Genomic DNA, 24,266 nt, shown 5'->3' with positions numbered 1-24,266 from the left:
TGTCAGTTACATAAAACAGACATTATAAGGTGCTTGAGAGCCTCGTGCTACTTGTGTGTACCAGAGCAAGCTCTTCTAGCAACTAAAATATGTATTTCACTCTTTCATGCACTATAGTCATTGGTGTAGTGAAGGACCTTTTTGTAAAAAAAAGCATCAACTCTGCAGCAGAGTTGATGAAGTGTGTCTGTCAATATGCCTCTGTGGGATCATTGGTGAAAACATCAAGGTTTTCACCAATGTTTTGCCCTGATAAATACACTGGTTAGTGGACTGAAGGTAATTATAGGATCTCTCCGTCCCACACAGAAGCACTGCTGCATTTACAGCTCTTTTGTCACCTCACAAGCAAAAGGCCTCTTCCGTCTCAGTGGACTCAAGGAAGGAGACAGTTAAAAGCACACAATTAACACATACACCCAGGCCAAACATAAAAGAGCAAGTAACCTGTGGTAGAACTCACCATTCAAACAACACAGCAGCTTCTGTTTTTGAACACTAGACAGCATCAAAATACAGCTTATTTTAATGCATATATTTCATTTAATTTTCAAAAAGGATATTCCACTACACAGCATAGCATACATGATGCACGATTAAGTCATATTAAAAGAACAACGCAGGTGGCTTTCAAGTTTGATCAACAGCATTTTATCTCTTCTTCAAATGAAGCTAACATGATCCAACGTCATCGGCAAACATCCCTGGGGAGTATTTGAAAGGTGGGGGTCACAGACTGACTCTGTGTGTGTGTGATGAGCTGTGCTGTGATGTAATCCACATGAAACAGAAGCACAGCATGCAGACGCCACAAGCTATAGAAAGAAAAACCAAGAGAGGTAAAAAGGTGGCTGAGACACGGAGGTGAAAGCTGGCACGGAGTTCCAAGCTGGACTCGAACCTCTTTAGAGCACACCTGAGTTGGCAAGCAGCACTACAGTGCCCATTATTTGATATCAGATTGGTATTAGTGAGATTAGTGTGTTACAGGACACAGTAAAATATGGACATTAAGCCAGAAATCAATGCCTGTTTGCCTGGAATGCTTGAGAGTAGTGGGAAAGACCGGGGATAGAGAGGGGGGGATGGTGAGAGATGGCACAAAGTGGACATGCAGATTAATAACGCTACGTGTGGACAGACAGTGAGCCTCTCTGTGGGATGCCATCTAGCTCCGTGGTACCCTATAAAGCATCTCTCACAAACGTGCTTACTCTTTACTCTGTGCACACATACCTCACGTGCAAAAGGTCTTTGAACGATTGCTATTGCTCATGTTTTTCCTTTTTCCTTTACAAATGTCTCATGAATTTTTCACATTCCCTCATTTTTTATCTTTTTTTCCTGTCCTTTGCTCCACTTTGCTTTAATAAAAGGAATAGTAGAAAGGCCTGGGGGAGGGGGAGGGGGGATTGGAGCCGAGCTAATGGTTGGATGTGAGTGTGTGTGAGTGTGCACGCATTCCAGCTAACTTGTTCCCATTTCCATTTATTCCCGTGTGAGATATTGCTTTTATTTACTAGTAAACATCAACTACAGGTGATGTTTACTTAACAGGCGTGCAAGTAGGGTACAAAAGGAAGGTTGAATATCAGCCTATAAATTGTTTATGTCCTTGTAATACTGTAGCCCTGAATGTGATGTAGACATTAATAAATCATTTAAGTGTGTGTGAGACGAACATTTTATTCGGAAAAACATTGCGCTTTTGCTCAGTCAACAGAAGTGCAGGCGAGTACCTAAAATTGCCTTTTTGTCACCATGTTTCTTGAAGTGGAATTCATCAGAATATTGACAGTAAAAGTCTCGAGGTGTTGCCCGAACCCTTCTGTGTGAAGTATGTCAGACCCTTATTTACAGTGATGACAGTATTGTATAGCGAGCACTGGGGAGGAAAGCTATGGCAATGCTGCCACCTGGTGTTTCGTATTCATGGATGAGCGATATCCTAAAGGTGTTATTTGGGTTTTTACCTTTTAAAGAGACAGCATTTAAATTGATCTTACCTCAGAGCCTTTAGAAGTCACATCTGCACAATACATTTATTTGTTTTTCCTTCATTTTTGCATGTGGTCTTTTGGTGTGTGTGTGTGTGTGTGTGCATTTCATCCACAATCTGTCCCACGTTTTCCTTTATCACAAATTGAATGCAGTTTCATTCAATAAGCCAAATACAAATGATCAAATAACAAAGAGGAAATTACAGTCTGCCTTTTGTCATATCTGATAAATTGTTGTTTGGGACAGATAGATACTTTGGACAGATACAAGGCCCTCGCATAATTTTAAACAAAAAAGGTGACCTCAAGGCTAGCGGAGGATTCATCTTAAGTTGTTTTTCCCCCATTGAAGTATTCTTTTCAGCCCCCTGTCTGTGGCTCTATCTCAAATGCCAGTCATGATTAATAGAAAGGCTCGCCATCTACTGTGTGTCACCAGCATTCTGCATGATGGACAGAGATACTTGAGACAAACATGCAGCACTGGTAGAACTGGCCTTTTTCCCATTTAATGGAGGCTGGCATTTTTATTGTTCTGAGTGCAGGGCAAAATTGCATAGATATGAAAAATGGTTTCTCTCTGCAGCTTGTTAAAAAAGCAATTATAGAAGCTGCACAATAGCCATTGTAAAGCATGTTCTCTTATTGGTGTCATGGCTTTCATTTACTCAATTTGTCCCAAATGTCATTGGTTTATGTGCCTGTCTGTGTGTAAGAGTGCAAGAAAGCGGTGAGGAGGGTGGGAGTAGTAACAGATAGGATTTTTATTCATATCAAATTCTGCCTTTTGTGCATCCGGTGGACATTTCTATGGAGTTCAGTTTATAGGAGGATGTAACAGGATAAAGGCTGTAATGACGTGAAATTATAGTTTGGTGATGGCAGCACCTGTGTGTAATGTACGAGTAACGTTCTTCAAATATATGTGTAGCATATATATGCTTTTATATAAAAAGCTGTAAGATGATTCATTTTTATTTGTTTATAACCAAAACTGCAAAAATATTTTTATTCAGTCTAGCTGACCAGGGTGAGTTTGGGCAACACTACAACATCGGCATGTTACCTTATGCACGCAACATAAAGTAACATGCCCTGCAAATTTTCAAAGCACTACTGTGGCTTATTACTTCCCCAATGCTACAAATTTAAGAGCCTCTTTCTTATAACAAAGACCCAAAACTGCTGTCTTAAAGCTAGATATGTTAAAGACCTCCTGTGTTAGTCCCCTGTTGTGTTTATGCAAAATATAGAGTAATTAAAATGTTATTAGAAACATCAGTAGCAAGTATCTGTAAACTCAAACATGGACAGAAAATCCCAACAGTATAATGCTGTTTCAGTAATGAAAAATAACTTAGGTTGGACGTTGCTGCTTTAAAATGCGGCGTCAACACCCTCAAAATAAATCCTTTGCATTAGGAAGATGAAGAGCTAACAGTGATCATTATTATGACTGTTTCCTTTGCTTTTTAAAACGAATGACTGGTATTATTCATACCGATGCCTCTGTTTGGCTGATGATTTTTTTTTCTCTCCCTTTTCAGGTACAGAGGGAGGAGGTGATGAAGATAACGGTGACAATGGTAATGTAGCTCTACGGACCATTAGCGCATGTTCTGAGCCTCTCGGCTCTACCGATGCTTCTTGATGTCATTTGTCATCAAAAATTGAATTTTTTTTCTTTGTTTCAGTACAGTCTTTCCATCCCGTGTGTCACCACTCTAACAAAAAAAAAGTTCTCTTATCACAGAAGCGTGGAACAAAGAAATCCCTCAATTATGTATGGCTTTAGAAGTGACATTCTTTTTCCCTTCGTTTTTGTCACTTAATTTATGCATGTCTTTGTGGATCCATTGCTCTCATACTGTAGAACAAAGGCAAAGCTACAGAAAGAGATGGAATGAAAAGGCTGTTTGAGGTGATATCGAAAGCCAAGTCTATTCAACTCCAGACGCTGGCGCTAAACCCGTATGTTTTCTCTTTTGAATTTCTCTTGTCTTTCTAAATACAGATGAACCTCAAGATGTGGAGATGGAGAGTCAGAGTCAAGGTAAAGTACAGTTACAAATCAAGGGTCCAACGGTGCAATTACGTGTTGTCTGGGTGCAGACTTAAGCTACGTCCGGTATTTTTGAAAATGGAGATTTTCCGTTTTCGTTTTTTTTTTTTAAAATCCCGTCCACACGTAAATGCAAAAACGAAGGAAACCGCTGCTAGGAACATGCCAAAGCAACAGGTGGCGATATTCCTAACCGTGTAGAAATGTTGGCCAATCAGAAGTCTAGAAGCCTGGGTGGGAAAGAGTAAACAAAGATGGCGCATTGAAGCGGAACAGTCTGGAAGGACAGAAACTGTGTCTATATATAAGCATTTAAACACTGCAGAGAGTAGAATTAACAGTAATGGCATTTTGTCTAAGACCGCCATTGCAGAAATCCATTTCACCGAAACAATAACGTGACTCACATTGTGACGTCAAAAAAGGCGCACACCTTTGACGCTGGTTTTCTCGTCCACACGGAAATGCAAAAACGGAGTTTTCGAAAATTTCCACGCTGGCAGGAGTTATTAAAAATCCCCGTTTTCAGTGACCGAAAACGCCGTTTACGTGTGGATGAAAGGTGCAAATAGAAAAATCTGCTTTTCAAAAATATCCCGTACGTGTGGACGTAGCCACACGTACGTAGATTACTGTACCCAGCACTCACTCAAATAGAATTTTAATCATTACTTATTATTAATCTCTGGGTCTCCTCCACAGTGTGTTATTTGTTTTTTGTCCTGTCTTCCTCCCATAACCCCCAACTGGTCGCGGCAGATGGCTGCGACCAGCTTAGTTCTGCTGATGGTTTCTTCCTGTTAAAATAGGAATTTTTCCTTCCCACTGTCACCAAGCGCTTGCTAAAAGGGGGTCATTTGATTGTTGGGGTTTTCTCTGTATTATTGCAGGGTCTTTACCTTACAATATATACACCACATTGTTGATGTGATTTGGCAATATGTAAGTGAAATTGAATCGAATTGAATTTGATTGAAGCGCACAATGAGAGTTGACCAACATCCAGCTTCTCAGTCGCTCGATCTTTTTAGAGTATTTCTTCCTTTTTAAATCCAACCTGAGCCATCTTGTCAGCAGAGCAGAAATAAGTAGTACACACTGTTTTAAATGTGTATGTATAACACATCCAGAGGCTCTGATGTGTTGTATTGTGCTGACAGCAAGAGCCTCAAATGAACTGTGTGTGTGTGTGAATGTGTTTTAAAGGAGCAACTATTAACTTTGAGCCAGAACCATTTCTCTTTTCTGAATATCCTCTGTGCTGCTGGTATATAATTAAGATTCTGCATTTGCATACTGGCAGCGCCTCGTCTCTCCTCTGTTTTTGTTTTATTCAAATCCAATCCCATTGACAGCGATTTGACAGATAGAGCTTCTCTGAACATGAATTTTGTAGATATTCCATGAGCAAGTTATAGCAAATGCTACCCTGGGATGGTATCCAAGAGCTGAGATATGTAATTACTTTCTCATGAGACATAAACAGAGAGTTAGGAGCTTGGAAGAGCAAAAATATACAATTTAAAACAACACCTGCAAGATAATTCTGCAAAAAAAAAAAAAATGCTGCTGTTACATCATTCTCAAGTGTGTGTGTACTGCAGGTGAAATCCAGCCACCACAAATCAATATGATGTTCAATCTGTGGTCTTGGTTACTTAGTAAAAAATGTAGTCTTTGTGCAAAAACCAATATTAGCCAATTTATCTACATCAGATACTGTTTTCATCCAAATTTAGCTTTGTGTTATTTTTTACACTCATATTTTGTTCTTTGACTACTAATACTGTACATATTTTTGAATATAGATGACTTTTCTTTAAAAAGTTAAAAACTCTTTTTGGCTGCACGCCCCCAAAAGACACCCTTAAAACCTCCACCATTCCAACTCTTTTGACGATGTTTCCTTCTTTTCTGTTACTTCCATTTAAACTGACAAAGAGCTACCTGTTGGTGTGAATATGTTTGACAGATTTCTGTCAGCAGTAATGAAGCACAGGTTGGTTTTGTGCCACATGTAGCTAGATTTAATAGTAAGAGCTTTGACTCCCAGTGTCTGAATTAATCCTTCAAAATGCACTGCCTTTTATTTATTTATTTATTTGTGCCTTTAGATGGTGATCCAGCAAACGCAGAGCAAAACCCAGAACAGTGCGACAGTAAGAATGAAGTTCAAAAGAAAGATGGCGATAAAGACACCGATGGGGATAAAGACACCGATGGGGATAAAGACACCGATGGGGATAAAGAGACCGATGGCGATGAAGAGACTGGAAATATCAATGAAGGAAGCCCCGCCCACGATGAAAACAAAGGTCAAGAAACTGGTACCAACGACAATACAGAGGGGAAGAAAGGTATGTACAAGAGAGCAGTTTGGCTGTGTGTTTTATCCATTCGCATCAAAACCTCTGAGATACTCAGTGTTGATGATAAAAATGATTTCTGATGATGATGATTTCCTTGTTTTTCTGTTGTTTCTTAAATTACAGTTTAATATCCGCAGGGTATTAGGCAGGAAGATATGAATAAATCAGTTCAGTTCATGAAACGTAGTATAGTAAAATAACTAAAAACTAAAATAACTAAATGGAAAAACAGATTTTAAGATTTTTTTTCTCTTTATCAGTAATGTAATGTTACAGTACAGAGCTGGTAATAAATGCACAAACGTCTCAGCTGTACAGACAGAAGAAACAGACCCAAGTGAGGAGGTCTTGGATCTAAACTGTATGCAGACCGAGCCTCACGGTCCACAGCACATGCATGTTTTAAGGCATATTAACAGAGCTGCTCTGACTGAAGACTAGACAGGCTGAGCTGGGTTTTTTTGCAGGCCAATGAAGACTCTTGTGTCATGTTAGAGTAGTGTAGTGTAACATCTGCTTCTTTTCCTTAACAGAGGAAGTGCAGGCTCCTCAAATGGAAGTAAATGTTGTGGAAAATCCTGACGACAATATGGAAGGTAAGATCTGATTTGTTGGATTTGATTTGTATGAATGTGCTTTTCTGGTCCAGTGTGATGCACTTGTATACTTGCATACTGAATTTGTATTTTTGTTGGTCTGTTAGTAGCACTAGTTTATACTTGGAATCAGTTTCTGCCCACCTGAAACATCAATCAGTATAGAAAGTTACGACTGCAGGGAACCACAAGTGGCCAAACACATCTCCAGCAGCCATGATGGTGATGCTGAGAACAGCCAGCATCACATTACAGCATATTCTAAAGTTATCAGTGACTATTATGACTGTGTGGAATCGGCATTGTTCTTTACTTGGCAGATTTTCCCTGAACTGATCATTTCAGTCATAAAAATGACTGTATTTAGCTGTCAGCTTGGTGAAGACGGCGACAAACCGTCTATTTCTCACTTTGATTAGCTGGTATCGCTTTGAGTAACTGCAGCCACTCCAATAATCAGGCTTGCTCTGCAGACTAATGGTATCAGCATATTTATCCCCATACCTTGCATAGCAATGATGCTGTGTATCATAATTGTAGCATGCTAAATCACAGCCTTTGGTTTTTACTACTACTAAAAACGTACTATTTAACTCGTAATGCAATAGTGCTCTTATTTTCTCCTAGCAGAGTCTGGTATGGAGTAACATTTTAAAGCTTCTGATTTATGTAATAGATAGCTTAACGTAGCAAGAAGCTAGGATTAGAAGAGACTTTGCAGGAGAGTCTTGTGTCAACAAATCCTTTGAAAAGTGTTGAGTCTATATCCAGGGCCTTGCATGTCTTATTGCTTTGTCCTATAAACCAACACTGATGTCCCAAACAACTGAAAAACAGATCAATGGGCTAAATCATTGGGTTATTTGTACTTCATCAGTGTGAGCATGGGCACTCTAGTTTATTTGTGGTCATCCATATACCCTCCTGCTGCTAGGATGGCTAGGCTCAGGTAGAGCAGGTTGGTGCTTCAATCCCTGGCTTCTCCAGTGTGCATGCCAAAGCACCTTTGGGCTCATTAATTAAAGTGTGAATGACACAAATAAAGCATGTGTAGGAAAAAAAGTACTTGTTATAGAAAAGCGCACCATCTAACCAGACTATCTAAGAGTAAGGAGTATATACTAATCCACAGATGGAACTTTTTAAGAAAACAAATGTATATTTTATAGTACTTTAAGCTCTATATATGTGTACTTATTTAAAATATTTTCATGTGCAGTAAGAAAGTGTATTAAGGCTAGATGTAAAATAAAGGATTGTTATGTCAAGTATTCAGACATTGTTGTTGTTAACCAGAATGAAACCACTAAGTATGCTTTACTATAGAAGAAAACAATCTCTTAAAGTAATCTGCTGAAATTGTACTTTATAGTTACTTTGTTGCCATCTCTTTTTTAGCAAAGTTTCCATATATGTAGCCGTTATTTATTAAACTTCTTGAAGCCATTCACTTACGGGCTTCTCTCAGCATAGGCAGTTTGTTTCTGCACAAATAGATTATCTGTCTTTGTTACCACATTTTTCTCTGGCTTCTCACTGAGTAATTCTTTTAAGAAGTTAAGGCTAAAGTTTGGAACCCCAGCCACCCCACTTCTACTAACACAAAGGTCTCAGTCACTCTCTTGCCTCTATTTCACTTTCTCCTTGACTGACATTCAATTAATTTAGGGTGAGAGTGAACATTCCTGATAGATCTGTCTCAGATAGCCTTCTCCGTTCTCCCTGAAAGCCAGTGAAATATAGCCTTCAAACTCTACAGGATTTTCTTCAGTGGAAAGCTTCACTCCACCCTGTTGACTGCCTCTTGCCTGAGCCCGCTACTGTCTGTCACCGTCTAGGCTTCCATAGGCTACATACTGCGTGGTGGCACAGTCGGGCGGTAAACAGTGGTGCCACTCCTGATTGCAGGCAGATTGCATTTGGTATAGATGAGCAGCAGCCTTGGACGGAGTGCAAACCCAAATAGTCTGAGATATTGAATATCATGCAGACCAACACAGCTTGGCTTAGCCATGCGTAACCAGCTATTCACAAGACAAGACCAAATGATTCCAGAGCAAATAACCTTTTATTAAACATAAGTGTAATCAGGCTGCCTGCTCATGGCTGTAAAGGTTAAATCTGCTTCACTGAAAGAGGTAATATAATAGTTCATAATGATGGGACGAATGCATGAGAAATCAAACAATTTGAGGATATAATATGAGGTTGCTGCACATATACACACATATGTCTGTATGTGAAGCCTGTGTGTGTGCACACAGGGATCTTCTGAGCTTCCATGTGTGACCTTCTGCTGGATTTTCAACACTGACATGACATTATATATCCACTCTGTACATTAGGTTCCTCTTCATGTTACTTATTGATTGCTTCTGTCAAAACATCAGGCAGTAACTGAAAGCACAACGTACCTCGGTTAAGTTTTGTAACAGATTTGTGCATTTCTAGAGTACATAAATACCTTTGAAGATTATCTTGCCATTCAGTCAAACAGACGTTACATCTATCATATCTTATATTTGCCTCATTTCCCCAAGAAAGGATTTATGTGTCTTATTTAACTTTTAATCTTTGATAAGCTGAATTATTTTTCCTTACTTTTCAAACTGCCTATAACTAGTTAATAACTTATGCTGGTTGCCTGGCTTTCCAGTACAGCCTTTCTTTGCAAGACTACATCTCCCAAATTATTCACAGACAACTTTTATTTTCGTATCCCTCCTTCCCTCAATGGGTTGTTGTCCTCCATAGTGTTCGTCCAGTAGCAGCATGGATTCTGGTCCGCGCCACTCTGTCGCTCTGAGTTTGACATTGTTGTGTGTTGCATTGCAAGTGCAACAAAAAGCCCTTCTAAATCTTTGAGTGGCCAGAGCGTATGGGCTGAAACTGATTGGAAATCGCTCCCAAATGTATCTTGGATCCAAACTGCAAGAATGTTGTCTGTTGTCCAGACTTTCTAAATCCATTCTGGATAAAGTCTGAACGTGCCATAAAATGGATTTGGGCTGGCAGTCTGTGCAATCCTGGGTAACTTGGCTGCATGCACTAATCTCAAATGTGTATCCGTAGGATCAAAATCATTGGAATATGGTTAATTATATATATATACATATGTTTTTTACCAGTGATCTTGCCTTGCCATTTCCCATTATGTGCCCTCTTAGTGTGAGCTAACATTACTAATTCAATCATCTCCAAAAGTCTGTTTTTACAAGAATTTGCCATATCTGACTTACCTCGCCGCCTGCCAGGAAGACTGACAGTAGCAAAAATACACCAAAGGCACTTGTAAACAAGCATCTGGCTTTGGGCTCGGTGCGTGTGTGTATGTGCGTTTGAGTTTGTGATTGAAAAACAAAAAGAAACAGAGAGGTAATTACCACGAATCCCATAAAAATGCATGAAAACTGATGGCCACGGAGCTACATTGTTTAATATTTCTTCCCCAAATGTATTACAAAATCTTTTTTTAAACAATTCTTAGCTCCATGTATCTGGTTGTTAATTGCGTGAATTTTTTAAACACTTTCTAACCTGCGTAGTAACCCTATAATTTCAAAACATTGACTGGATTCGTACGCCATGTTGAGCTTAACTAGTGCTTTAAAGCATTGCAAATTAAAACTCTAAACTTCAGTCTGAACATTAACGAGTTAAGATGAAACCATGGTTGCCAATTTGCTATCAGTATCCAAGATTAAAGATAACTCGGATGCCCCTAATCACAAAATCAAGGGAAAAAATCAGTTGAGAAAGGAAGACTCGTTGGCTCTTGTTGAGTAAAGCTTTCTAATTTGTTGCTGGGATAATTGTTCCGTTGTGTACATCATTTTATTGACCACAGAGCAGGATTTGCAGTAACTGTAGCAGACATCAAAGAGCTACACTGTTCCTGAGGTTGTGGATGCATCCTTATTTAAAAATTACCCACTTGGTATTTTCTAGTCTTTTAAACATTCATACCAGGAGGCCACGCTGATTAACCTCATAATGAGCAGGTTACAATATTCATATTATTATTCACATTGAAGGATTCATTACAGACAGACTGTGTATGTCTCTACAATTTTCTTAAAAGGCCATCCTGTTTTCCACTTGCACATTTATATCTGTGGTCTCCCAGTTGCCAACAACGTTGGTTGACACCCCGTAGCTCTCACGTAGCTCAATATTACACATATGGAAGTGTGTATCACAGCTAAGCATGTCAGTCCCAGAAGAATCACACTAAATATCGCAAAGCTGAATAAAACAGTTTTGTGTTGTTCGTTTTCACTGTCGTCATCTTTGTAACTTGTTAATGTAATAATTTATTCAGTGAGTCAGGTTTTATCACTTCGTATTACCAACTACGTCCATCTCGTGTTTATCTTTCTCGCCTGTTTGTATACTGTAAATATGTTGCTCGGTTCAAGTATTTAGTCCTCCTGTTCTTAACTATATATCTATATCTGTCTGACCTCAATGCAACTTTATAAGCATCTAAAAGCAATAACTGAAGTGAAGATTATATTATGGGTTTTGATCTTGAGTATCTGTGCGAGGAAGAGATATATATGGAGGAAGGCACAGTAATATATATGTATATCTACACACACACATCATCTTGCACGAGAAATACGATTCTTTGCCTGATAGGAGAAATGCTATAAAGGCTCCACATACTGAATCAAAGCCTAAGCAGCCTATATTTATGAATATTCATAACACACTTTAGAATGAAAATCGCGGGGCTAGATTGTTATTGTGTTTGGAGGATCTGTTCAGCAAGCCTTGTTCTGGTGACTTGTGAGAGTGGGCACCCGCTTCAGTGAGCTCCTGGAACACTCATAAATTAAAATAAGACTCTTTGCCTAAAGCTAGGAATAAATAAATCTGAATTGTGAGCAGAGATTGTTTTTCCTTCATGCAGCATGATTTTCCTACAGTAGTCGATAGCTATTGTCTTAGCTCCAAAGGTAAGATTTAATGGCTGCAAAGGTTCAATGTCACTGAATAAACAGCAGCTCGTCCATAATTTCTTATCAGGTTTTTAGCTGGCTTTACCTACGAGGAGCTTTTGCATGTAATAGATTGCAAATGTTTTATTTATTTTTGTGCTCTCTGATGATATTTATTGTTACGTGCTTGTCAATTTAGTATGTGAGCATTAGACTTGCTCAATATATTCCTTGAAAACATTGCTCAGGAAACCTTGCAATTAAGGAAGCCAGAATCTTCTATATGTAAGTGATCCTAAAATTTTCCTACCTTTGATTAAGCTGGCCTCTGGCAGAGGCTGAACAGGGTTGAAAGGAGCTCCTTGACTATGGAAGGAGGCTACTTTAGCGGGGTGGCTGGGTGCAGACCAGACGGACAAATAAGGGACAGACTGTAATGGGATACTAAAGCCAAACAGAAGGAAGCTTGCAGGGGAGACAGAGAGACATACCCAGCAGGTTATCACAAACATTTTAGCCTCAACACAGCAGAGACAAGGCCCCATTACAAAAATACAGAGCTTACATCCCCCCTGCTCCTCTGTCCCTTTTTTCTTTGATTCCTTTTCACTGCTCAGACTTGTTCTGTTGTTTAAAGCATCACAACAACTAAAGAAAACGCAACTTCATCATAATTATCCAAGTTTTCACTTGTTATTTGAATGCCTTCATGTCACAAACTGCAAGCACCAAATGTGTATTTTTTTTCCCGCTGCCCTGGTGGCCGGGATGTTTTGAACATGCCGTATTGATGGCCGTGACTGCTTTATTTAGCACTGTGGCTTCGCCACAACCACTCACAGCTTACTGTATGCGATGTTATGATCAAAAAGCCCAGCTGCATCCATGAGTACCATATGGTGCCCAAGAACATGCACACAATCCAGCTCTCGCCACTTCACAAACAATAACAAAAAAAGTTTCAAATAGAGGCTCAAAAAAATCCCCTTCTAACAACCGTCTGGAGAATTGGTTGCATTTTCTTGTTAGGAAGGTTTATTTGGGGGGATATTATTGATTTCTATGTATTTTACTTCCTTATTGTAGCAGCTTGAGTGGTAGAGACCAACAACAAGCCTAAATGGCTCTTCTGAGTCCAACGCACTCGGAGACTCGAAGTTCCAGTGAATTTATCCCACAGTTACTAGTATACTCCACTTAGAGTTTGATGTCGCTTTGCATTTATGGTCCTTTGTCTACAAAAGCAAAAAAGCTTTACTTAATTGGTTGTATTGCACCCCTTTGTCTTGGTCTTTTGTGAACAGTGGGATACTGGTGATGTAAACCTAATTTTGGAGAGCAGCGCAGCCTTTCCTGTGGCTAAGGGTTGTCAGCACACAATTAACTTTTGGCATAACATTGTATACTGTAACACTGTGTGGCTCCTAGGGGAGCAGGCTGCCACTAAATGAAGATACTAGGCTAAACTTATATTTTATAGCCTTTTATACCGACTGTGAAAGTTCAGTGTGAGCAGCTTTACCAGTCACATGCTGTGGCATTGTTTCTGAGTACCGAGTGGTCACATTAATTCAGCTTTTCTCCTTATTATTAAAATCAGTTTGACTCCTGCTTTTGATGTACTTTGGCAATTTTGGGTTACTCTGTATCAAATAAACATAACAGAGATAAAAACACAAACGTTTCTGAAGCTTCATCGTGAAATCCCCACTGAAAAAGTGTAGCATGTTCATATCCAGTTCATTTAGACCGATAATGGAACCAGCAGTTAACTTCGTCTTTAAGCTGCTCACACACAGTTCGCATCGCCAAAAATATTTATCACGATATATATTTGAAAATTTGCGATAACGATATAACTGACGATATAATTGATGCGAGACAAAATACAACTCCACAACATTACTAGCGCAAAAAGACAACCTTCCATTTATTTTCACTTAAACAAGAAGCTGGTTTTTATGTACATTAAAGCTTTATAAAAATGTAACAGTGCAAATGCAAATTCCTTGCTGAAAGTTTAACCAAAAGGCATTTCCACTAGAAATGGGCTGACATGTCCTGAGCATAACCATGTATAATATCCACTGAAGTTAAAAAGAGGTGCTTTGCAACATTAAACTGCAGTGTGCAGTACGTATTTTTCAGACCATAAGGTGCACGGGATTATAAGACACATTAAGCGAAACAAAGCAGTCAGATAAATCAAACTTTATTAAACTCATTCTTCTTGCTTCCTCCACTTCTGTACCATTGATTTATTAATGAATGAATTCTGCTCTATTCCCATGTTGTTGCAGTATATTAATGACTAACCTCGTATTGTGGAAGGATTATCTCAGTTGTTCTCCTGACTGAAGTTTGGTCCGTTTACAGCATCCTGCCATGTGATTGCATTTGTCTCTAATTATCAGGAACTTTAACGTTAACTTTTATAAGTGGAAAAGTGTTAGTGTTCGTCCTCCAGCTTCACTGTTTATGTTATGCTAACATAGCTGTGTCGCTAGCGATCAGGTAGCACATCATTATATACCAGCTAGCCCAACTTCAGTAACCCTACAAACGCTGCTGTTTAGTTTCCTGTCTTCATTTATGTTGGAAGTGATAGCAGAGCTGTACGTTTGAATTTTTTCAGAAATCTCTCAGTCAGAACATGCAATATCATGCTTAGGTAACTAGCGAAACTAGCGAGCTAACTTCCGCTAGCTTCCTGCTAACTTCTAACTCCGTTAAATGTAATAAATTTTGTTTTAATGGATGCCTGGAAGTTAAACTTCATAGTTTCACCTGGTTAAGCAGCAATGCTGATCGTTTTATTAAAGATGAAAGAATTGAGACAGTTTTTAACTCTCAGTGATGCTGCAGTGTTCGTTTGGCCTGAAGATACGGAGTTTAGGACCCAGATTACTCCCAGATTTAAGAGCATCTTAGTCCGACAAATACGACAATAACAACGGCCGCTTGCATGTTCTGCAAAAAATGTGCTTTGTCGTGTATCTGACGGACAAACACCAAACCAGTTCCACATCACGGAAGTTGCACCATTTTTACAAACCAATTCTGGTTCATCTGTTTCACTCAACAATCGGCCATGTGCGTATGAAAACAAAGGTACTGCGCATGCGCGTTTTACTCATATTCTATCGCGATATATCATTTTCCTATCGTTGCCTAACATTATACCGGTATTACCGTGAACGGTATAATATGGCCCAGCCCTACGAGTTACCATGGCGATTTAGCCAGGTTAAAGAGAGCTACTGTGGCGCTTCTGACTTGAAGCTCGCTCCACGTAGCTTGTTAACTCTTTCGCGTCGTTTCATAGCACAACCCTCTAGTCAGAATCGTAATGCCAACACAGAAGCATCTTGAACCTTCTTTCTAATGACCGATAGGCAGTGACTCCTCTGGCTGCAAAAAAAAAAGTATACATATACAGGAAAACATCCCTCCTGCTCCTTTTATCCGTGACCTCAGTAAACACTTTCCTGTCAAGGCTGAGGATACAGCCGTCTTACAGTGGCACTGAGAGCTTTGAATGCACTGCAACTCCACAAACACAGAGAAATAAACGAACCATCTTCACTAATGTGACAGCCCATTGCGCATCATTTATGCTGCAAAGTGTGAAAAGCGAACCACATACTGGAACGTGCTGCAAATATACAGAAAAACTGTTAGTAGCAACCAAAAAAAGCACTGTTGTCGAGGGGCACTAAAAACTGATGAACATGGCTAGGTACAGGCTTGATGTTGCCATGGTGACACATGAAACAACTGACTCTACTACCTAGCAGTGTGCAGCTAAATATTCTGTATTTGAACACCTAAACAGTTCATATATTTCCCACATAGCAGCCTGGATCATTTTGCATTGTGGAGAAACACAGAACGCTGGTCATTTAGTTGGAGATGGAGAGCAGCACACACTGTCTACAGTGTCCATTACGTTGGCCACCTTTGGCCCAGAAGCTGGCTTCAAAGAGAGGGGGCCTCATCCAACAGGCTACACTTTTTCTCTTCTTCTTTGAAGCTCCTCTTTTGATCAGTTCTCTTATCCCGTCCCCACCCACTGTTTGGTTCACAAAAACGGCAAATGAATCAACTCTCAGCAGAGAGAGAATTTGTCAGCCAGAAGAGAGGCAACAAATGTGTTTTTGAAATGTCTGGAACATATTTTAGTCACAGTCACCGAGGCACACGTATTATAAAATACACACAGACACAAAAGACGCTGTTTGAGTGATGATGAGTGATCTCTGTATGGGTTCCCTGTCTCCTGGAGGGGGAGAGGAAGACTTGATGGGAGACTTGATGTCTACAGTTTTTATAGAATATAATGAACTGATTTACTGAAAATTTAAATATTCATTAGCTGCAGTCCAACATTATACTATATATAACATCAGCCCAATATTGTCTTCTATTGTCAAGCTCAGTTCTGATGCTCATGTGCCAATTTTTGGCGCTTTAGTTGGGCGGGCAGGGTCCACATGGGCACCCTGACTGTTCTACGGCTATGCAGTCTAACACACAACCAGCTGTGATGCACTTTATTTTTAAACTTTTCATCAGTTTGAACTACAGTAGCTCGTCTGTTTGGACCACATGGCCATTTCTGACCAATGACCATGTCGGTGGTTCACCACTGTAATTTCTTTGGACCAGTTTTGATAGATACTGATTACTGCAGTTTAGGAGACGCTCTGACCCAGTCGTCTGGCCATCACAGTCTGGCTCTAGTCAGACTCACTCATACCCTAACGCTCACCCATTTTTCCTGCTTCTACCACATCAACTCTGAGAACAAAATGTTCGCTTGCTTCATTAGTTTCAACTTCAGTACCATACAGTTTTTTGCCGTCATGCTATGTCATTAAAATGTATCACTGAAAATATATCTGCAGAGAAAGAGGGTGAACAGCTTCATCCTTTATCATGATGTCTCCGTTACGTCCACGTCCACTGCTGAAATATACGTGGTGCTTTTAATGAGGTTCGCCAATCAAGCTGCTCCTTTTCTGACCTTTCGGTGATAAACAGCTGCTCTGCCCGGGCTTCTGTTTTCTCTGCAGTCTAGACAAGCACTTTGATTATATTGACCAGTCCAATCCATAAGGAAAACCTTGAGCTGCCCAGAAGAGGCATCACTTCATAACTGCAAGTCAATGCATAACTGCAAAGACGGCAACACACACACACACCCGGGCCATCCTCTGCAAACATGCCTCTTCCACACCTCGCTCAGACGTGACGTGTCCCATTTTAATGTATCACAGGGGTTAGCCGGATCACCTAGCGCCGGATTCATCTCTCCCCCTGCAAGACCGTCTGTGTCTTGATATAGTAAACCACAATAGGTATTGAAAACAGCAGCGGGCATCTACCTGCAGCAGGCCCTTTAGCAGCACAGGGAGAGTCTAAAGATTATGTAAAGTAATTCAGTGAGTGATGAGAGAGGAGCAGGCCACCACTGACAGCAGGTTTAGCAGGTATGTAGGTCACACAGGGGGAGGCCTTTTTTGCATTTTTCCCTTCCGTGTCTATTTTTGTGTTGTCTCCCTCTCTTACTTCTTTACTTAATCAGTTATTCACTTATTCCTTTCATCTCTTTGCATCACAGTGTTCTGGCTCTTTTAAAAAAAAATCCACTCTGTTGTCTTCTGACAGACGGTGGTGACTTTCTCACACTACCTTGGACGAAATGGGTAATAGAAAAAGACTAAAAAGAGAGATTAAGGAGAGACTTTGCCAATGGAGACAACATTTTTACTGGCTTTCGTGTTTCTTTCAAACCCTTTGCATTATCAAAGGATTGCCACTGGTCATTTTTGTAGCATATCTGAACCCCCTTCTTCTCTTGCCATTGCTGGCTGCCTTTTAATCATCTTCACTTCTCCCCGAGTAGTAGCTTAACCCCAAAGCAGATGGTGTCCTGTTCTCTTTTCACTCATTCGGAGTACTTTGTGTTTTCTCATCTTGTCAAGCATGGCCCAGGCCTCTGTAATGAGTTTGGGCCTTTTCAGTCTGTTTAGAGGACCCTGACACAACTCTGAGCCGCCCCACCGCAGCCACCACTACAAGGTTACCCAAACCCGCAGGGGAGCACAATGCTACTTAGTGTCCACAACCCCTTGGCCTTTTCTTGGGGAGAAGAAAGGCAGAATATTAATGAAGACTCTTGGCTTTTCAGGAGGATAGCAGTAGAGAGGGGCGGTCAGTGTTTACTGAACAGGCTTGTTTTCATCTCCCTAGCCCGCAGGTCACAGCTCAATGCTCTTTAATTGGCTCAGATTGTCAGACAGTGTTCCATCTCGTAGAAGAGAAAACTCTAGCTATCAAATGCTGCCTCCAGCACCACCACCACCCCCTACTGCCTCCCTTTACAAAATCCCCTCCTCTTTTTACTGCTTTGAGAGTGGCAGCTCATGCAGCTAAGCTATTTCCACAAGCATGTACTACAAACTTAAAATTAACATATGAAAATGGGTTGCTTTCCACATTTACCAGCTCATTAGTTCTTTTGGTTGGGCACTTGTTGAGCTCCACCCATTCTTGTTTTGCCTGAGCAGGGATGTCTTTAATTATCTTTGCAGTAGGCATATCAGACCCAAAGCTATTAGCCCATGCAAAGTTCAATGAGGGACTCTTTGATACTTGTTAAATATACATAACCCAGGACAGACCAGTCCCGAGTCCCCCATAGACCACCCAGTTTAAATAATTTTCCTCTCATCCCCCTGAAAAGAATAGAGCACCGACAGATACTGGCATCGACCTTGACATTTTCCTTCTTTTTTCTCTCAAGATAACGTGCCATTGAACAAGCCGTGGCCCTCCAACTGCATCACAAAAGCTGCAAACAACAGACTGAACTCAGGCAAAATAGAAGTACTTAATGCACTCGGTGCAAGACGTCGCGCATTCTCTAGTGAACCGTTCATGTGCTGATGGCTTTCAGTTGTTCCTAGACTGATATCGCCATGGCTCATGTTCATTGTTAGAGTGGAAGCAGGCAGCTGGACACCTGTGTGATCTGCTTGGGATCAAAGCTCCGAGATGTTTTCAGACACAACAGACCAGCCTGCCATGCCATTCTTTAAGGATCAAATGAACAGAAGAAATTCTCCTAAGGGAACTGACACTGTAGAGCGCAGACACTTCTACACCTCGATCGATTTCTTTTCTTTTCTCTTTCATTTTTTTTTTTAACTGCTCAAGATGACGAGATTAAAAAAGACTGTGAGATGTCCTGTGGCTAAAGGACAAAGGGAACCTCCTGTTCTGCTCACGGCTCCTGTCTGGAACATTAAACAGAGACGGTTCCCATGCTGCTATGTGGGTGACCCATGGGGACTGCCTCCCTTGCGAGCCGGCTGAGTTGGAATGACAAGACCATTAAAAGTTGCGTAAAAGCAGAAATGCTGGTGGTCATGACAAACACCATTTAACAATGATGAGTACACTTATCACACAAAAGCTACAGCTAATCAAAAATCCGTCTCCTATTCAAACATTGTTTTCACATTTTAACTCGTCGCTGCTGCAGTTCAAACACACTTGCTGTCGTCACTGAATATTGTGCTGCGGTATACTAATGCTGACCAACAAAACGCTAACTACCGCTTGTCTAATAAATGAATGGAAGGTGGGGGGATGTAATTTTCTGCTTGTCTGCATGCGAGGGTGACTTATGCCCAACTCTCTTCCTTCCTCTCCCTTCTCTCATGTGTGGAAATGTGAGCGCATGCAGTTTTCCTCCTTCTTGATGGTTTTCTCTCCAGGATGTTTTTAACTGAACTTCTAAAAGGCTGAAATGACAGAAAAAAATGTTAAAGAACTTAAAAGTTAGTTAACGTTTGAAATGTTTCTGATATTCCGGGTGACCTCTGCCCATCTCTAAATTAGTCCGGCTTGATCTCCGTCTCCTTCGTCTTCACCAAAACACGATGATATCATGACCGATAATAACTGATTACAGTTCAAATATGTGGAATCAGATCAAAAACCCTTTTGGAAAATCTCATTACCAGTCACCTCATCCAAGTTTGCCGGTCTCAGTGAAGTCGAGTCTCTCTTTTGCACGCCCTCACTCATAAATTTGGGGTCGCTCATCTGTTGGGATGGCAGATTTTGCCACCTAATGTAAAGTCTTTCATGCATAATTGATCAGTAATTCCAGTTATGACAGCACATCTGAAAACTGCTGTGCTGATTAAAGAAGCAGTGCATTTGTCTAGTTCGGTGTCTGGGATTAGAGAAAAAACACAAGAGATGTCAGTGTGTTGTAATAAAAACATCATAAAACATAAAACATACTAAAATTATGGATTTCATTATCTTTACCCGTAAGATTGGAGCATAACTGGCAGAAATCTTTGGCTTCTATAAGTTGTGAAATCTTTACATTTTAAGATTTGTTCATGCGTTGTTGCAAAAATTAACTAAATTTGCTAACAAGCTGACAGACAGACAGTAAATAAGGTTATAGAAGTATTTGAATTATTCCTATGATAATGTTATCGTGAATGAGCCTCGTGGCCGTGATCGTTCGAAAGTAAAAATCTGATCTCTCGCAGCCCTGAAGTGTTCTGCTTTCTTCACAAAACAACACAAAGTGGCTTTTAGTAGAGCTGAAAGAGAATTAAGAGACCTTGTTGCGCAAGTGTACGAGAGGACAAGTACATTAGAATCTCTGTTTTACGAAACAGGTCCTCAACTGGCAATTTTAATAAATGGCAGCAGCAAAACACCAGTCTCGGTGTCAAAATTGAAAAGGTGACTCCTGCGTCCTGGCCTTCAAACCAGCGTACAAAGAAAAAGACCAATTTCCTCCTACAACAAGACAACGACCCAAAGCGCAGCTCCAAGCTATGCACGAAGAATTTCGAGTGGAAGAAGTCAGCTGATAAGCAGCAGAGAGGCCAGCACAGTCACCAGCTCTCAATTATTTTGCCCTCTTTCTGTAGACTCACATTAACCCATGTACATACAAATTCTGTAACCAGGGCTGAATGCTCGTAATTTACATACCAGCATGGAGGCTAGGGGTCACCATCAAGGACCCCTCAAGTCCTTGGTATTAAAAAACATTGCTGTAAGCTGTCCACTTTCCCCGCTGAGGGAGTAGTCAATTCACTCTGTTTTTCTTCTATTTTTCTTATCTGCCCTCTGTGGACTGTGCTTCTCCTTCACCAGAGGCCCATTTTTCTTCTCCCCCCCCCAAAAAAAAATCTTGTTTATGTGTTTACCACAGCACCCTCTGATGCTCCTCTAAATGATAGCCCTTTCACTGTCAGCACAAATTAGAGAACGAGAGAAACCAATGCTGCTGTTCCCTCCAAGCTTCAGTCAGAAAGAAGCTGAAGCCACAATCATCTGAAAATCTGAACTTTTTTTTCCTTCGTTTTGATCAGTGTTGGGTATCGAAAGGGGAGGAGGATGCTACCCAAGCTCCAAGACCGTGTTGTCATTACCTAGGAGAGAACAAAAAAGGAGCATCTGGAATGAGGCTGCTGCTTCAGTGAGCTCCTGCTGCTACGCGTAGACATGCTAAGCTAGTTCATACGACGGAGGCTGTATTCCAGTGTCGGGCACATTTCCCATGTCTCGCCATCAGCTTTAATGCACATAGAGATTATGTGGAAAAGCGTTAATGAACGGCATATCATTTGATGCGTATGCATAATTAATTACTTCACTATTGATGCCATACGGGTAACACATCCAAAACACATCTGGCACAATGTGCGTGTCATGCTTCCTGTCAGTTTAGTCTATTACAGCAGGAAAATCTGCTTCTTTGATTAATTTATAATAAGCCAGAAGACATTAAAGGGAAATTCTGGGTTATTTAGAGCTGCTTTCCTTTTCTGGTTATTTTTCATCTGGATGAGTCATTTTGGTTGGTTCTGATAGCGTTTTACTTAAAGTCACGTCTGGGATCTGGGGACAGGCTGGCAAAAAATTCAAATTAAGTTTTAAATAAGTTCATTTAAGCCAGATAATTTAAACCAATTACTACTTGGAGGAGACAAAAAACAGTTTGAAGCGCACTTGTCGCACTGCTGGCAAGCACAAACGAATCAAGATTTGTAGTCTACATATGGTGCGTGCGTTACTATTTTCCCACATCAATTATGCTCCTAAGTATAATTACGTTATTACTGATAGAAATCACAGGCATTGTGCCAAAGCAATAAAAAATAACATCCAAGTTATAAATAACCAGAAGATAAAAAGGACATAATATAATTCCAAGGCCGTTTCCATGCCACAGATCAAACGGTAAAAGAAAGCAGGGGGATATTGTTGTTGCTTCATCCTTCCTGCTTTTCTGCAGTCCTTGAGTCCCGGTGCTGTCTTGGAGAGGAGAAATTTATCCCAATATGTTGCAACAGATTAAATCAGTTTTATACTGAAGAAGCAGTATAATGGATTTTCTACACAGCTGACAGAGTCCTAGTGAGACAGCCAGCGAGGGAAAGCTATTGTGCAATGCACAAACTTTCATCTCGCTTTGAGGACCTTAGATACCTGCAATTACAACCGTGAGTGTATAATGACCTCAACCGCAGCCTTGTTCCTCTGAACATACAGAACACCGGAGCAGCCTTAGACTCCATGGTTGCTTCTATCATCCCGAAGCAGTTGTATTTGTTTACATCATCACCAGACTGCCTGGGGAGTGTGGTTATTTTTATGGTCTGCTTTGTTTGGTTGATTGCTGTTGCGAAAGGGGGGAGCGCGGAGGTTTGCTCTGGGAGTGACTACGAAGGAGTTGTGCGACTACAGAGGTAACGGGGAGGATAGACGGGGAGAGGGAAGCGTGTAGAGGAGGGTTGGGGGCGTCTGTGTGTGTGTGGTGGGTGGATGTTGGGGGGGTCTCAAGCTGCCTTATGGGAACGGTGGTTTGTAATTAATTTTGAATGCATCTCTCTCCCTTCTCAGATTTTGTTTTGTTCCGTTTTGAAGTGTTGCACTTCAGGAGGGCGCTGAAATTCCAGGCTTGAGAGTTGAAGCATCAGGATAAATGGAAATGTTTGCTCATGAAATCCTGGACTAGTTCCAGGATGATCGACTCTGTTGGTCATAAAGCATTTTGACAAAAGCACAAAGAGTCGCTGAATAATCCTGAATAATGGCTGCGTTTACCCAAATTTGAGTCTGTTTAACCGTATCCGCGTGCACGAATCGACTTTTAGAATAGCTAACATGTGCGTATTTGTGTGTTCTCCATGTTACAGATTCTCAGACGAACGACACTGGCACCAGCAGTGGAGGTGAGCCGAGATTATGCGTTTTCAGAGTAGAGACTCCCTAACAGCCTGACAGCCACATCCCTTCCTCAATTTCTTCCCTTTTTTCACAACACAGTACATATTAGCCTTTGATTATATAAAAGATGCATTTAAATTTTAGAGCTGGGAAGCTGCAGACAGCATCAGAAGTCGGTTTTTTAATGAATTCACATATTAAAAAAATCATTATGAGATGTTCGCATAATCTTCAGTCCTGATCTGAAGCCGTCTCTCTTAGCTCCACTGTAACTACAAACCGAACTCAGGCTCACAAGCTTGGCGAGGCAGCGCTTGTTTAGGTATATTGATGCTTCTTGGCACACAAAAGTGGGAAGGGCTGCCTGATTTTCATGGCCTCTTGTAATATTTCCCCGCTCTCCTTTCTTTTACTCCCTTCTAGGAGAGACGAACGATCCTGTCGAGGACTCGGAACAAGCTGATTCAACTCTAACTCAGTCCAAAGGTAAAAGCTTGAAAGAAGCACTCACACCCGCTTACTGGCTCACACTGATGTCACACACATCTCTATAAGTGGATTCTTATTAGTGGCCACAGCTGCTGAATTAAAATTCACTTCTTTTCGAGAATCCTCCGCTGCGCACAGCCAAGTGTTACCCAGCTTCACCCTACTTGTCTCCATTCCCCCTCCCCGTCTGTCTCCATCTCCTTGTCTCTGTAGGGGCAGGCAGCCGGCAGTACGTGTTCCTTCAGGGCCAAATGCATTTGTAAATCCTCTGTACCCATTTCAGGTCTGCAACTATAACCCTGATATTTTAGTATATGCGCGTCGGCACGTCTTTGGAGATTGAGTATGATGAATTACCTGCACCCTCAACTATTGGGCATTTAATAAATCAAGTGTGCAAAGCATATTGTTTTAACATGCAGCCAAAACAGACTGTAGGGGTAATAATAATGCCAATAAATCATATCTGATAAGGATACTACACTGGTCTTATCCTCAGGTCTTCGTTGAGATTTAGGCTAATAAGACAG

At 40.8% G+C, this 24,266-nt stretch overlaps 1 protein-coding gene across 1 annotated transcript in view; it reads left to right on the top strand.

Annotated features, from left to right (window-relative positions):
• Nucleotides 1-24,266, top strand: part of macrod2 (mono-ADP ribosylhydrolase 2) — a 493,575-nt gene that overhangs the window by 467,009 nt on the left and 2,300 nt on the right. The window contains exons 12-17 of the mRNA XM_085478096.1: nucleotides 3,548-3,586; nucleotides 4,015-4,053; nucleotides 6,177-6,419; nucleotides 6,965-7,027; nucleotides 23,217-23,252; nucleotides 23,671-23,733. Coding sequence (XP_085334222.1) covers nucleotides 3,548-3,586; nucleotides 4,015-4,053; nucleotides 6,177-6,419; nucleotides 6,965-7,027; nucleotides 23,217-23,252; nucleotides 23,671-23,733 — 483 coding nt within the window. The remainder of the gene's footprint in view (nucleotides 1-3,547; nucleotides 3,587-4,014; nucleotides 4,054-6,176; nucleotides 6,420-6,964; nucleotides 7,028-23,216; nucleotides 23,253-23,670; nucleotides 23,734-24,266) is intronic.

This window comes from Copadichromis virginalis, linkage group LG13, assembly GCF_057382275.1.
Source record: "Copadichromis virginalis isolate Kocher_CV1m ecotype Utaka linkage group LG13, C_Virginalis_male_GT1.1, whole genome shotgun sequence".
Classification (NCBI taxonomy): Eukaryota; Metazoa; Chordata; class Actinopteri; order Cichliformes; family Cichlidae; genus Copadichromis; species Copadichromis virginalis.
Note: the sequence above shows the minus strand (reverse complement) of the source record. Positions and strands in the feature narration are given on the sequence as shown.